The 16746-nt window shown below is 38.3% G+C and overlaps 1 protein-coding gene across 1 annotated transcript; it reads left to right on the top strand.

Annotated features, from left to right (window-relative positions):
• Positions 1-6154: 6154 nt before the first annotated feature.
• LOC149820074 (subtilisin-like protease SBT2.5) lies at positions 6155-6993 on the top strand. The gene is made up of 3 exons (XM_089982097.1): positions 6155-6260; positions 6385-6532; positions 6643-6993. The coding sequence occupies exons 1-3, from the start codon at positions 6181-6183 to the stop codon at positions 6703-6705; spliced, it is 291 nt and encodes a 96-aa protein (XP_089838223.1). The 5' UTR covers positions 6155-6180; the 3' UTR covers positions 6706-6993.
• Positions 6994-16746: the final 9753 nt, after the last annotated feature.

Below are 16746 nucleotides of genomic sequence, written 5' to 3'. Positions count from 1 at the left end.
CAAAAGAAAACTCAATGCATTTGCATTCATTCATAATTTTTCCCTCAAGCTTATTACAGTTCAGATTTATGGGCTAACTCTTTAGGGTATTGATCAACCTCAACCAAAGTGCGGCCTAAAGAAAATTACAACTTGATATTTTTACATTAAGACTCAACCAAAGTAAAACATACTCTAAACACAACTGAACAAAGTACGTCACAGGAAACAATACCACTCCCTTTTATAAAACCATTATGCAGCAGCATCCAAACTCCAAGAAGGCCACAGTCACAGTTTGAGTTACTGACTCACCCGCGCTTTGCCATGAGGCATTTTTCTCCCTCGTAATGGTGGGGTGGGGTTTCAATTTCATTGCCTTCCGTCGATGTATCTGTGGCTGGCACTTGGGCAGCGAATCAGGCGCTATCCGTTGCCTTCTCGGTAACCTGCAGCTGCAAATGCTGACCTGCTTTTGGTGTCTAGGACCACCACGTGACTGACAGTTGTATATGTCAGGAGGCAGGGGGCTAAATCAAAAGCACATCGCAGCAGCCGCACGTGGGAATCATTCACCTGGCCAAGCTTGAAGTGGGCCCCCGTCTGACAGCTTGCGTCCAGTGCAACATTGATCTTGCTTGTTTGTGAATGCCTGAACCTGATCACCCACCATCTGCTATTGAGTTCAACGGCTGACTGTCTCTGTCACAAAGATGGTGAATGATCAGGTGTGACAGCACACAAAGAGTGTGCAATATGATGGTTGATCAGGTGTTGCAATCACATTTCCCTTGATCTACTCTCTTTCGTATGCCCTAAAGTTTAAATTTTATAAAAACTGGATCCCCTTCCGGTCTGCCGCAGGTATTGCTAGAGATACCTAATTCTCTCAATCTGCAGGGTGAAGCCTTAAAAACTAAGTTGATTAGAATTGAAACCCATCTCAGATACCATCCTCTTGCTTAATTAAAACTACCAAACGCTAGCAACAAAGCAAAATATCATAACTGTACAAGCGGATCTCTCTTGGACTCCAAGTCAAAATACTGATCGTAAGTTACTGCATGGTTGCCCCAATGGACGTTGGCCTAGTGGGGTGGGGCCTTTGCTGTTAGACTGGCTGTCAAGGTTCGATTTTCATGGATGCATGTTGCCCATCTATGCAAGCCAATGGGCATAGGCCCTGGGTCCAGGGGTCCTAAATTTGGAGTTTTACTCTGCTGGTACAATGACAGTAGGTATGGCAGGCTAAGCCAACACGACCAGGTCTTCGTGCTGGGTGCGTTCGAGTTATAAATAAAAAAAAAAAGTTACTGCATGGTCCTGTACACGTATGCCGAAACACAGAGGTATGAGCAGTGGTCACCGCACAAGTGCCTAGATGCCCCCCTTGTATGAACCGTCCAAGTCGCTTCACAGTCTCAGATGTTAACGTTTCATCAGCTGGCGAGTTGGGACCATTTTATGAATGTTCCCTATGTATCATATGAGTCCTTGTTAGGTGCTCTCCATTGACAGCATATGTCAGGATCCCTTAAGAAAATTCCAGTGATGGACTCTCTCTCTCTCTCTCTCTCTCTCTCTCTCTCCATTGCCCAATATTTATGGAAATCTTTAGTAGAACCTGGAGGCATCCGGAAGTATTTGTTAAGGAGGAGTCATTTGCGCTAGATCTGATATTGGGGCCGGTTTGTATTAGGCGCAGCAAGAGGTGGAGGTTCATCTGGCGGACGTGGTTGCTTACCTCTTGGTGGTTTGTTTGGATGGCGCGTAACGATGCTCATTTTCGTCATATTCGAGTTAACATTCAAAACCTGGTGCATAAAATTTTGGTAGATGTTTATGCGATCTTGCGTATGCATCTTAGTGATCTTCCACTCCCTCCTGCTGATGCTACCTATCCTTTGTCACAATCTGGGCACGCGGCTATGGCGTGAGCCCATTTTATCTGTCTAATGTTCTTTTCTCTTGTGCTTTCTTTATTTGTTTTGGCTTTTGTTCTTGTTCAGTTCATGGGTTCAACATTTTGTTGATCTTCATGAGTGGTAATGTTGAATTACTTTCGGCTCTCTCTCTCTCTCTCTCTCTCTCTCTCTCTCTCTCTCTCTCTCTCTCTCTCTCTCTCTCTCTGAGGTGCAATATTAGGTATTTCGTTCCGATTCCCTTTGAGAATCAATAAGCAAACTAAAGTTCTCAAAAAAGTGCCATATAAGGGATCTTTTCGAATGGCATATGGCTTCCCCATTGGCCTTTTTTCATTGTGAACAGAGTCCCACCACCGACAATATCAAGCCGTGCACCAGAAACCAGAGTACACAGCCACATAGCCGTTACATCACAAGAATGTGGCGAGTGGTACAACCTAGCCAGCTACAAAAGCACCGATTCAACAAGGTGCGCTTGTATATGCTGCTGCACGGGCCTAATGCTCATTGACACAGGGCCATTCCGCCGTAGATGAGTGCAGACAGTGCAGTCACCCACAAGCACTGTTAGTGACCACCTTTTTAAATAGAAACCAGGTAGCTGATGCATTTACAACATTATGTGTCAAGTGTTCCATTTCTCTTTTTCAAAATTTAGTCGGCTTACAAATTTAACTTGAAGAAAAAAAAAGGCTCAAAGAATTCAGAAGAAAGCATTGTGGGAAATTAGCTAAGAAAACTGAATTTTACAAATAAAAACATATACAAGTGTGGGTTTATCTAACTTTCAACTAGTTATATTAGCATTAAAAAATTCAATAGTTTGAGACGACGAAAACACCCTTAAAACAAATGATTTTTAAAACATATAATGGCTTTTTAGGGTTGAAAAAAACCACTTACTTTCTATATTTATTATTAAAATTGTGTTCGAGTTTTCCTCTTTTTTTTTGTTTAATGTTGAGAAACCGCTGCTATGGTTTGGTCTTCTTGTTACTAACTGAGAGGTGTCACCTTGACCATGGACCTGAGTCGGGGAACTCCACAAGTACTCTCTCTACCAATCGTCCATAGTTTCTCATTTAGCTGAGGCCTTGCAACTTTTGGCCTTCTTTAACTTGAAAGCCTCAACCTGACCCACCAAGCCAGGTGTAGGGAGCCTTTGTGTGCATATGTCTGACATTTTGTTTGCTTGCAAAATAGAAGACTCACTCTGCTTTAGAGGTGGTACTATGAGTCTTGAAAAAATGTTGTTGCTGCTAAAGGTTCTTTAGTTATTTCAATCAGTTGACTATTAAACTTGGTCAAATATAACCAATTTAAGGTTAAATAAACCTATGTGTGTGTGTGTTTTACACTTCTCCAATAGCAAAAACCAAGGTTGTTAAATGTGATGAGGCGAAGCGAGGCGTTGAGCCTGCGCTTCGCCTCTGAGGCGTACGCCTCTCACAACATGAGACTCTCAAGTATCCATGGTAAACGAGCCTTGGAAAGCTGAAACCCCAATAATACGTATTCGACTGCATCAGAACGACCTTTGTTTAATGATCAGATTTGGAAAGCTGAAACCCCATCTGCAAATAATCAGATTTCTTTTTTTTATATTTACCCTAGGCGCATCACTGCAACGCCTCAGTACCTTGAGCGTGCGCTTCGCCTCTGAGGCGTGCGATTCGCCTCTGAGGCGTGCGCTTCACCTCTGAGGCGTACGCTTCAGGTACTGAGGCGTACGCCTCTCACAACACTGGCAAAAACAACCACTTGAATGGTGTTTATCATGTTCTATATATTTATCATTTTCATGTGTTAAAGTTGATTCTTTCAAAAAAAAAATTGTGTTAGAGTTGAAACCACAATGACGTTTTGGATCATTTTTAGATCATCCTATCTTCATGAAACACGTCAAAAATCCATATTCTGGTATATTGGACATAACTAGACCTGCTAATATAAAAACAAACTGTGCTAAATACATTTGTATACTTGGATCACACATTTAGTGCCTTGATCCATACAAATAGAGGGTGTACCGTTGTATATTGTTGGAGTTTAGAACCACAATATAGAAGTTGTTAAAAAGCTTACAACGAGCAAATTGAGATCAAATGATCTCTTAACTCATCTGTTACGTCAGGGACAGTCATATGACCATCTTCCTGACCATCTTCCATAAACCCCACAGTAACATAATGCAGGCCCACTCAAAATGCTGTCACCTTTGTTGCATGCCTCACAAAACATGAAAGCTGAAGCAGGAGTAAGATCTTCGACCACCCCACACGCATGCCCTTGGGGCTGCATCAGGTAGGACGCTTCCGGTTCTCCTACCAAGTCAGTCCCTGGGGTCGACCAGCCCATGACTCGCCAGGCACGAGCCTGGTTTTGGACCTTCATCGAGGCAATGATAGCCGATCCAGGCCGCACATTTCGAGCAAGACTCCATGGAAGCCGAGGCGCGGATCAAGTGCAATCACATTGCACAGAAAAATGTGATCCCCCATCTCAAAGAGGACAGATCAGGTGCAATCACATTGCACACTTTAGTGTGCTGCTGCCCTCCATTTTCTGTTGGACCCACTAGCTGACAGGCTGTACCCCAGAGATGGGGGGAGAAGTCAGGTGCAGCGGCACACTCGGTGTGCAATGTGATTGCACCTGATCTGCCGTCCATCTCCAAGCCCCACGATTTTCACTCTTTCTTTTCGTAGGGCCCAGCGACATGCGTCCTGCAGTGAGATGAGAAGTCCACATTTATTTTGAGCAATGTGGTTGCACCTAGTACTGAGTGGTGCGAACCATTTTCTCGCCTGGACCCCAGCACAGGTGGTCCACCCCCACACCCTCCTGTCCTTGTTATAGGACCCCCCTCCTTATTATAGGACATGGTCCCCTCTTCCGCAAACTGTTCATTATGTCCACGGACACGTCCCTCTCCCATGGGATGTCTATCCCAAATGACTACATTACCCTTGTATTTTTGCATCCAAAAATGCTAATTTATGTTTAATTAATTAATTATAACTGCTTTGAGTTTTTTTAACAAATCATAATAATTGTAAGCTTCAGCAAAATGGTATCGTGCCTATATAGCAACAAAATTGTCCTCTTTTATCTAGAAGTGCTGATTTCTAGTGCATTAGAACCAATTTCTATCGGACATGACATGTGCTCTTAAGCATTTGGGACGCAATTCCTTGATATTTGATATTGACATTATTATTCATTAGTTTGGAGCTGGTTTTTGGTACTGGTATGACTATGACTGATATGCTGTACCTTAGGGCATACCATAGTGACAAAAGTTCAAAATGACAACATATCGTCATCCAAAATCTCTCGAGAAATAGAAATTTGTGAAAAACTCATTTTTTGGCAAAATATCAGAATACTAAACAAATTAAAATTTTAAAAAATTAAATTCTATGAAAAACTAACATTAAAATATATCTAGGAATAAAAAACATGATTTTTTCACTATAAATAACCGTTAAAAGCATTATGTTATTATAAAAAACAGATATTTTAAAAAATATCATGAGAAATGTTCGTTTAAAACTTTCAAGTAATTTCTCGCAATAGTTTTGCGATTTTTTTATAAATATCCGATATTTCTCACACTGGGGTATATTAAATACTGATGCAAGTGTCTGAGCTAGAGGTCTGACCGCCAGGAACTGTGAGTCCCACCATTTTTATTACTGAGAAATTTCTAGAAGCAGCAAAAGTTGATCCACATTAAATTATGAGAAAGGAAGCATGAAGAATATATGGAAGCATAAAAAGGTCCTGTATTGATCATAAATAAACTCCAAATTAACCATTTTATGCCTCTTCATATTTCTGTAAAAAAAGAAGCGAAAAAGCACACATCCCCACGAAGGATATGATCGTCATTCTAGGAACTCTGAAATTTCTCGATAAATCAACACATTATTCAGCGGTGATTTGGTGGTCCCACAAGATTTTGAGCATCCGGAGATATGTTGGCAGCTAATTGGCTTTGCACGATAACAAAGCGCCGATTAACCAATGGTAAAAAGCAGGAAGCATAGTTGATAAAATGCAATCAACAAGACGATGGAAATGCAACGGCCGATCCAAGAGTCAGAAAAAAAGAAAAGCGAGGTTTCATGGGGGGGAAGCTATCCTGGTGTTGCATTTTATAAATGCAGAGACGATCCATTTAAGGTGATAAGGCTTATCACCTGAACCCCCCTTCTTCACTCATAGGTCCATTGAGAGAGAGAGAGAGAGAGAGAGAGAGAGAGAGAGCACCATGACGGCTCCACCAACACGAGAGCTCTACTTCGTTTTCATGGACTACGATCCAGAATATGAGCGCCTACGATCTAATCGGTTGCTTTCTCCATTCACCTCAACTTTCTTCTTCTTCTCTCTCTCTCAAATGTTGCACTGCTTAAAGCTTAAATGTGTTTTTGTTGTTGAGATTTTCTTTTTTCTTTTTGGTCATTGTTTATAGCTCAAAAGAAGCGGATTGCGAGTTGGATATGTATCTGAGTAAGAAGCATGACATCTTGCTGGAGAGGGTGTTTGAACCGGGTACCTATACCAAGAGGTTTTCTTGGGTTATTGTTGATGGATTTGGTGTTGAGATTACCAACGAGCAGGTGAGCTCTTCTTCTTCTCTTTTCAAACATAAAATTAGTATATGGTAAAGTTGTTTATTCTTGGTTATTTAGCGTTATAACGTTCATTTAATTCATTTTTTGTTGAACAGGCAAACCGGCTTAGATCTGCAGAGGGGGTGAGGGTTCTAGAGAAGAATCTAGAGTTTATCTGATAATGGGAAATAAAGAAGTCTCTCTCTCTCTCGCTTTTGAGAGGGGAGCAAAGAACAATGAGAGCTATGAGGTCGGCTGAGGGATGGTGCCCAAACCGGGGAACAGGGTCTATTATGATTGAAACTCTAGGTATAAAGTGATAGGAGATTTGCTGCAGTATAAAAAAGGTCTTCATAGTAACTAGCAAGTGTTTTTTTTTCATCCTATGGATGTCAGGCTGGAATATGGGATTGGTTGGCTATAGGTTCATGGTAGAAAAAGATTTGAGAGAGAGAGAGAAGTAACTTTGATTCCATGTCATTGTACTTATTTGGTTAAATATCAAGGGAGCCTGATTGTATGAAACAAACGAGTCACATTCCTTTCGAGTGGTACTGTTTTCGTGTCTGTGTGAGGCCGCACGTGTGGGCAGATGGGCTTCTCTGGGTTTCTTTGCATGCCTTCCGCTTGGATACGTGTCTTCATGCCTAAGACGTGCACTCTTTCTGTATGTGCATTTGTGTGTGTTTATGATTCTTATAGGATTTTCAGTTCCACTCATCCCCTATGTCATCCCCATCTTCATACCCGTCTTAAATCTTATGATGCAAGCTGTTTTGATCAAATCTAACACTATAGATGGATTCCCCATGGTCAATTTAATAAGATTCGATACTTTGCCAGTATTTCTTTGACGAAAAAACTATGATTTTTTTAAATCACAAAAAATTGTGTTTTGTCAACTGTTGATCTTTGAATCGCCAAAAACTCCTGCACACAAGTCGGATTTCGGTTTAAATATTGATCTTCATCAAATGAACGACGTAGTTCACATCTATAGAGTATATTTTGCTCAAAATAACTTGCATCAAAGAAATCCCAAGGAGTATGAAGATGGGGATGACATAGGGGATGAGTGGAACCGATTTGCTGTTTCTCTGCGTTTCTTTGCATCCCCTCTGCTTGGGTACATGTGCTCATGCCTAAGGTGTGCACTCTTTGTGTGTGTGTGTGTTTATGATGCATATAGTACTGTGTGTGTACGTGCTTCTGCAGAGCTTTCTAAGGCGTGTTGCACTCTGTTTGTTTCTGTGCACGTGTGACATGTCTGCTTTTCTCTCTGTCACAGACACACACACACATGCACGCACGCACACGAATAAACCATAAGCACTCACATATGCACCAAATTATTCTTGTCTGGCATTGGACTTGTTGAGGTGTTTTGGGAAAGAATCTATTCCTTTTGCTCCATTATTGGCTTAGGAACATGACCGATTTCACTAGTTAAGGAAGGGTTCATATCTCCAAATATCTACTTTCCAGTCCAGTAACTCATAAAAGCTGCCACAAATGTTGTGCGTTTCTATCAGCTCTAAAACTTTTGAAGTTTCTAATGGGCGACGGTCGCTGTAAGTGAGATGGGAAAAGCAAAGCAAACGCGTATCTTCTCCATTCTTTTTTTCCTACTCATCATGAGCATCATCTTTACTATTCTATGCCATCTAGCGACTAAAGTTTTGCTAAAATACCAGTACTTATTCCTTCACCTTTTATCAACATTCAAATTATTTTGTTAACCCTACGCTTAATTTTCTTACCCTATATCAGAATTCCTCAGCAGAAGATGGGCACAACAATTTTTGACAAATCTAGATATTTGAATCTTCTCTTGTTTTTTGAAATGAAAATTCATAATCCATAAATGGTTAAAAATCAATGGAACATATTAAGGAATCCTTAAGAAGAGAGGAGTTGTGTAGCATAATAGAGATTTATATGTACTGGCCTTCATTTCTGTAATATAACAGTTATAGATTGTTCCGCATTCATGGAGATCTGATTACTCAAAAGGATTGAGAAAAAACAATTACTCTGAATTTAGAAAATGACATTAAACACTATTTGCTTATAACGTCATCCAAATTTGTATACATTAAACTTGGTTTCTGTAAGATTTTTAGTATCATGTAGTACAACAATACGGTAAAGTTCAATTATATATGTGGCAATCAATACTGTAATTGAAAATAGAGGTCATGGAGAAGGTTTGCATCCACAAACTGCTTTGCAACATTTCAATCATTGGAGGCCATGGAGAAGGTCAAGGAGAGGCTGGGAACCAACATAACCTCAAATCTAATTGTGTCAATTTTGCAATAAATCTGGTCATGCTGTACCAAGTGTAGGGATTTTTTTCACACTTTTCAATAGAGTTTCTCCTCCACAAGATGCACACCACTCCGTTCACATATGGAAATGGGAGTTGGCATCTAGACCTAGGAACAACCACATTATATCAGACCAGAATAAATTTCTTTCTTTCCATTAAGGATGTCAAGGAAATGATTCGGCCAAAAATTGTAATAGTAGGAGTTTGGCAGCTAAACATATTGGTTCCTCTAAGATTTCAAACTTCTGTGAAATAACAAAAAATCATGTGAATCTGATATCAGTTGATGATTTATGGCTTTTACGGATTCGGCTCAAATGCAAATCCTTCTGGACCCAATTGGATCTAGACCCAATTACAAATTTAATAATGCATTGTATCAAGAAGTTAGTTATATATATAATCTAAAAGAAGGAAGAGATTGCCTATACTTCACCTTAGGACATTGTTGATGAGTGTTAGAAAAAAAGAGCTGAGAATAACGCACGAGATAGTGAAGCTAGTCTCAAGTTTTGCAACCATCCTAAATTTAAAAGCAAATGAAATGAGGGCAAATTAGGTTTGCCTCTTGGCTATAAAGTACAAGGCATCCCTTGTTATTAAAGTAGTAATCTTCTCTAGGAGAGACACTACACGAATAAGAGTCTGAGAACCCTTACACTATGTTTGGGAGTCAGTGTTGGGTGTTTAAGCTACATTGAAAGAAACTCAAAGGGATCCATATCCAATGTAGCGCCCCAAAATTTTACCTAAAAAATACAACAATTTCTTTTTTGTAAAACAAGCAAAGCAAAATTAAATCGAAGTGGGTTAAAATCCTAGTCGGGTTATAGGTGTTTGCATCCGACACAAGTATTCAATCATTTGAATTAAATACAATTCACACATAAATTAAGAATTAAATTATTTACATTGAGTTTATCAAATCAAAACTGAAGACTATTCAAATAATATCTAAGCAATGTCCTAGATTCTAAGAAAAGATGGATCCCATGGCACCAATCGCAACATCCTGCTCCCACTCCTGTTCATTCATTCATGACCTATAAAACTTGTAGTAAATGTGAGTCAGACTTCACAAGTCTCAGTAGGGAACATTTCCTAAAGCACGCAAATAGTGTATCAACATACAAGAGCATGCAACATTTGAAAATAAAATTCTAATCATTCGAGACAAGTGTAAATAAGCTCATTAAACACCATTGAAGCCTCTATTGAGCATTCACACACATTTGGAAAATCTCTAAGAATTAACAGTAGTGCATCAATATGATTAAAACATGCATCAGTAACATTTGCAATAAAGTAAAGCTATAGAGGTAAGATTTATGTTTCACTTGATCAACTCTTGCAGGTATGCACAATTTACTTACGTTGAGACAGATGAGACCACTTGGTGGTTTATTATACTTATGTGTTTTAATATCCTGAATGACTATTTAAATCAAATTCCTAAAGGGGTGGTATAATGATCGAAAGAAAACCCTTAAAGGCTGAGCTAAACAGGATGCATCCAACTTCTGCAGAAGACACAAGACATATTGCTTATGACAATTTGGTAGTTCAGGTCCCCTTACTCTGTGGACGAGAGATCAATCGAGTCATTGTCACTCATAGCACAAAAATAGCAGTTCAACAAAGTTTGTATCATCTACCCTCTCTACCCGAGATTGGATAGGTATCAATCTTTTTAGGTTATTTTATAAATTTTCATGTGAATCTTACATGTACCTGCCTTATTGAGCATTCAGGGCTTCGAGAGCCCAAGTACCTCTTCAAGGTACTCAGCATGCCTGCCTCCATGGCATGAGCAACAAACTACACAAGTATAGTAGTCAAATCATTTATTTTTGGTACATTAATATAACTCATATAGTGAGCTCGTGGTGCCTTTAAACTAATCATGCATCAAAAGCATACCTCAATACCTTTAAATCGATCTGTCATTAATTTAGGTTATTTGTGCATGCAACATTCAATTTTACAAGCTTGGGTGTATGTATCGTACTCCATTGGTCTTTTTCAACCGCGTGCCCAGTCCTGGGCAAACATACATGTGTATGTATCACATCATTGCATCAAAATACATTCATGGCATGTCACACATACAAAATTCCACAAGTGCTTGTGTGGCACCACAAAGGTTCAGCAAAACTGCATGTTCAGTTTTAAGTTTTCGCATAATCATGACCCTGCAATTTTTATTATTTTGCAAAATTATCAAGAACATGCAATTATCATCAGGCGGTCCATACACTAGACATGGTCATGACCAGGGGCGGAGCCACATGGTGTGTAGGGTGGGCACATGCCCACCCTAACCTAGAAAAAATGCTCAAACGGTAACCCTGACCCGAATCTTAGGTGTGTAGTTCCCACGCTAACCCGGTCTGCAGGTGGGCATTGCGGTGGGTCAGGGTGTGCACCACTAGTGCTCAACCCAAATGGGTCAGAACATAGTTGGCAAAATCGTTTGATTCAAATCGTTGACTCGGTCTAAGTAGACACCCTAGCGATTTTTTATCTAAAGTAGAACCGAAAGTTGCCAAAAAGTAGCGAAAGCTAGACATAAACTAGTGAAACTCGTTTGAGTGGTGAGTTTTTGAATAATCGTTGGAGTTTTTCATGTTTCCTTATTTTTTGTTTTAATATTTTATATGAATTATTTATTATTTAGAAAATTTATTTATAAAATATACAAAAAAATCAAAGTCATCTGAGTCTTGTCGAGTCATAAGTTGGACCCCTAACGTTTTTTGGCCAAGTCATCTGGTAGGCCAACTATGGGTTAGGGTGACCCCGAGCCGAGTATGGTTAGCTCTCTCTCTTTCTCTATTCCTTTGGATAGACAATTAGGTTTTTTTTTTATTTTCAGTTAGAATAAATTTATGTTTTTTTTAGAAATTAAGGTATTGATTTGAACTTTTCTAAATGATATAAATGTTTAATTAGGGGTTTAATTTTTTTTGTGTGTTCTTTTTCTTAGGAATTATCTGATAATAACATTGAATGTTTTGATTTTAATGGTTTTATTTGCTTTTTTTAGCATGATGCATGATGCTTGTTAGGGTTTTTGTTTTATTTATTTATTTTTAAAATAGCCTAAATGTTTAATTAAGGATTTAAGGTTTATATATATATATTAATTAGTAATTAGGCATGTAATGAATGTCTAATTTTAGTTAGAATGTTAGGGATTTTGCTTTTTTTTAGCAAACATTAATCAATGAACTTTTTAGAGATTAGGGTATTGGTTAGCATTTTTGTATATTTTTTAATTAGTAATTAGGCATGTAATGAATGCTTGATTTTAGTTAGAATATTAGGTATTTTTTTTTCAATGAACATAGATCCTTGAACCTTTTAGAGATCTGGGTATTGGTTAGCATTTTTTCAAATGATGCAAATGTTTATTTACAATTTTTGGGTTTTTTGTGTTATTTTTTCTTTTTTATATATCATTAAGTAATATTCTATTAATGAATGGTTGGTTTTGGTTATTACTTATTAAACCCCTAAATCTTTTATTTTTTTTTTAAATTTAATTCTTTTACTTGGTTTCTTAAATGCCATGAATATTTAGTTAAGAATTTTTATCTTTTTTATTCCAATCAACATTAAACATGATTTTTTGAATACATAAGGGTTTTATCTTTCTTTTTCAATTAACATATTTATGAATTATGTTGTTAAAATTCATGATTTTGATTTTTTTTCTTATTGTGCATTTGTGTCCACCCTAGTTTAGATTCTTGGCTCCGGCCCTGGTCATGACATTCACATGTGAAACAAGGCAACACGTATAATATCATAAGTGAATCAAAAATCATAATTGATATTTCATTCTTTCACAAAGCTCAATGAACGCATAACACTCCTTTCATGTACATGTAATAAAATTTGCATTTTTGCAAAAACATACGCATGTATGCTCATTCCAATAACATGTTGAACACAAAACTAAATTAATCATTCTTATATCATTTTATCGGGTTTCCAAATAGAAGAACCACCTTGGATGAGTGTATGGCAATACCTTTGAGGAAACAATCATGTAATATTCTAATGTACATAATGAGCATCTATTTCAAATATATAAATATAGTTTTTTAAAAACCTTGTGGTTGTAGTAAAGGATATATATATATATATATATATATATATATATATATATATATATATATATATATATATATATATATATATATATATATATATATATTGACTGAGTTACGATGGACCACTATCGGTCCTACCGTGTACCCATCATAGTTGTACCAGCATCATGCCAACAATTGGTAGTGTGCGCTACCCGTTACACACACTTATTTTTTTAGTAACATTTTTTTTTTTTTTGTAAAGCAAGCTTGGCTATGCAAACCTGTTGTCTGCCACAGCTCATGGCTTGCAGGTACACCAGCAGGGTAGCACGCCATGTTGGATGACTACACAGAGGAGGAGAGAGAACAAGCTGGGGGTTGGGCAGACCCCAGCCTGATATGCCTAGCAGGGGGCAGCGTGCAACAACAATGCCCAGCAGGGTACAACATGCCCTGCTGCGCCCTACTGCGTGCAGTCAAACGGAACCCCGGCCATGCTGGATCAGTCCGACCAGTCAAGTATGGACTGACCGACAACACACAAAAAATCAGACAGGCTGGGGTCGGCCATACTCCAGCCCACAGTGTCCAAATAGCAGTTGTATGTGTGCAATCACAAAGCACACTAGCTTAAGAAAAGGGGTGGAATGGATAAGTGGGTTGGGATCAGACAGACCTCTGCCCGTTCCCAAATATGACCACACACAACACTAATTCCTTTTAATACCGATTACATGGCCGTCAACATATACCTTTTGAAAATCCAAAACAACATGAATCTACACCATGTATACATTTGTTTTTGAAATCTAAATACGAACAAATGAATCATGAAGGATCTAATGCATGAACATGGGATTCAAATGCATGATGAAAACAATGTAGATCTATATTATAATATATTTTATATATAGATTTTTTAGAAATCTAATTTAAATAAGCACACAAAGATTTATGCATGGACATGTTTGTATACATCAATCTATGTATGATAAACTAATATCTATACGCATATATTTCCTTCTTTTTATTCATTTAGTATTACACGCATATTAGTATGAACTAACTACATGTATTATGCTATTGATCTCGCCATTTAAGGTGGATCAATACACATAATGACATGCATCTCAGCATAGTCATGTATGTTGGCCCATTATTCTCATAGGAAGGTCAATGATGCTACCTCGAATATGGATCAGTTGGATTGGCAAAATCAAGCACCATTGATCGATTTAAACCGCTATGGTGGTCGGCTCTCGGATGTGTACCCTCCTTCGGCCAACACGAACTCTGTCAATGAAGTTCCCTCACCCTTGTCATGTGGAGGAAAATGAGAGAGAAGAGAATCGAGAGTGAGAGAGAGATTGGGGCGCGTGAGGTTCCCTACTATGTAGGGCCTCACTTGAAATGGGAAGGGAGAGAGGGGCACACCTCCTTTCCCTTTTGGTGCCCCTCCTCCCACAAGATATGTTTTCAAGTTTTGTTTCTTACCTTTGTTTATTTTATTCCCTTATAGAGAGAAGGGGGGTTGATTCACCCTTCCTTTCTCTTCTTAGATTCACAAAAATTGAGTCTCTAATGGGATCTCCCATTTAGGTAGGAGGGCCCCACTTGGGAGAGGCAACCCTCACATGCCTATTTTATTTGATTTTTTTCCTTTAGTATTTTAGGTTTATATTTAGGAAACCTTATTAAGGTCATTTTTAGTTTTAAGCAATATATTAGGTAGATATGTTATTTGAATTTTTGATAGGTTTAATTCAAGTAGGAGAGCCCACAAGGGAGGCAAGCCACCCTTGGGATCCTATATACAATAATTAAAATAGATAATATTTAATTAAAATTTTTAATTTAAAACCCTAATCTAGGTTTTCTATTTGATTTTGGATCCAATTCTATTTGGATTAAACATAAATTCATATCCAATTTCAAAGTGGATTTTGTACCTATCTGAGATCCAAATCCAAATACCAGATCCAAACAAATTTAATTAGACCAAATCCAATTTAAAATAAATTCTAAATTCTCTTCAAATTTCAATTTCTTAAGTTAAATTCATTAAAACTTTTAAATTCATTCAAATTTACAATTTGAATTCTCATTCACTTCAAATTCTATTTAATAAAAATTTAAATTTAAAAATTGAACAAATTTCACCTTTATTGATTTAAATAATTTTAAAAAATTTATAGGTCTTACATTCTCCCCCCTTAAAGAAATTTCATTCTCAAAATTTGATACAAGTTTTACTCAAACAAATGAGGGTACTTTTTCCATATACCAACTTCGGGTTCCCATATGCACTCCTCGATGCCATGATGTTGCCCACAATCGTATGTATTATATAAACTCCATACCTCTATTTATAGATGAGAAGCCTGGGATAGAGTCCTTATCTAATCAAGATATCCTAAATCATAAAGACTCCTACTAGAAAATAAAGACTCAATAAGCACTCCTCTAAAATGAACTCCTCAAAAGAACAAATCAACTAAGGATTCTTCCACAATTAATAAAATACCTAATTAACTCTAATGAGCTTATAGACTGAGGGGACGTCCCTTAGGCCTCTCCAGCATGGCACACCCCCTAGGTGGACCCGACTCCTTAATTGGCTTGCCTCCTTTGCTTGACACATGTCCTGCTTCTTTTTCTCTTGCCCTAGACTCTAAATCTCTATTTTGTCACTTATTAGAGAAGCCATGTCAGCTTCCATATCATCAACCTGAGCCCCACCTAGGCCAGGACAAGCAATATTCATGTATCTTTATTGTACGTGAGTTTTTAAGTAAAAAGTTGAACAAATCTATAATGGTTCAATTCACAATTGCGTTGGATGCAAATTGGGTTGTCACTATTACTTGTCAAAATTGCAGCCGGCATAGAGAGGATACCACTAATCTAACTAATCTATGGATCTATAAAGTTAGGCATAGTCTCGATCTGGATGTTGGTTCAAATCGGGTTACAATGTTACAATCCAAAGTAAGAGACATTTGTGAGGTATAGACGATTTAACAGAGCATATGATAAACTATTAAATATTGTTAGGTGAAATTTAGCAAGGGTAAAAACTAAAGTCCCACGGATCCACGTTGCAACTTAACTTATGGTACTTTTTACATGTATGGTTGCATGAGATGGCGAAGCAGGTTATATGTCCCCCCCCCTCGAACATGGCATCTCATGCTCGGAGGTCCCAAAAAGCACCACGTATTTAAGCCTGTGTGTTTCGTATCCCCATGTTTGTCAGCATTAATTAGCATTGGAGTTTGATGCGATTGCAAAGACTTAAGTACCCTCTCCTCCATTGGTGCCAAAAAAAAATAACGATTCTAGAAAAGAAGTGATTGTAAAGACTTAAGTGCCTCGAAGATGATTATTTAAGACCCAGTCTCTACACTGCAGGATTATCCGAGAAAGAAATCTCTCCTGGAGGAGGCCATGAACATCAACCCTCTCTCTCTCTCTCTCCCTTCTCTTTCTGTTTCTGTGCACATCCAGCAGAAGATTCTACATTGCTCCATCAAGCACTGACTGACCTGCACATTGACTGTTCTGGAGCCTGATTTAGAGTTTTTACCCTTACAGAAGGAGGGTTTGGGGGCTCCTCCCAGCGTGGGTAGCATCATTCAACTAAATGAGTTGTGGATCCTGATTCAGAGTTTTTACCCTTACAGGAGAGGGGTCTGGGGGTTCCTCCCAGCGTGGGTAGCATCATTCAACTTGAAGAGTTGTGGAGCCTGATTCTGAGTTTTTACCCTTACAGAAGGGGGGTCTGAGGG

Source organism: Nuphar pumila, chromosome 12 (genome assembly GCF_984573655.1).
Source record: "Nuphar pumila chromosome 12, dmNupPumi1.hap1.1, whole genome shotgun sequence".
Classification (NCBI taxonomy): Eukaryota; Viridiplantae; Streptophyta; class Magnoliopsida; order Nymphaeales; family Nymphaeaceae; genus Nuphar; species Nuphar pumila.
This window is presented reverse-complemented; position numbering and strand designations above follow the sequence as displayed.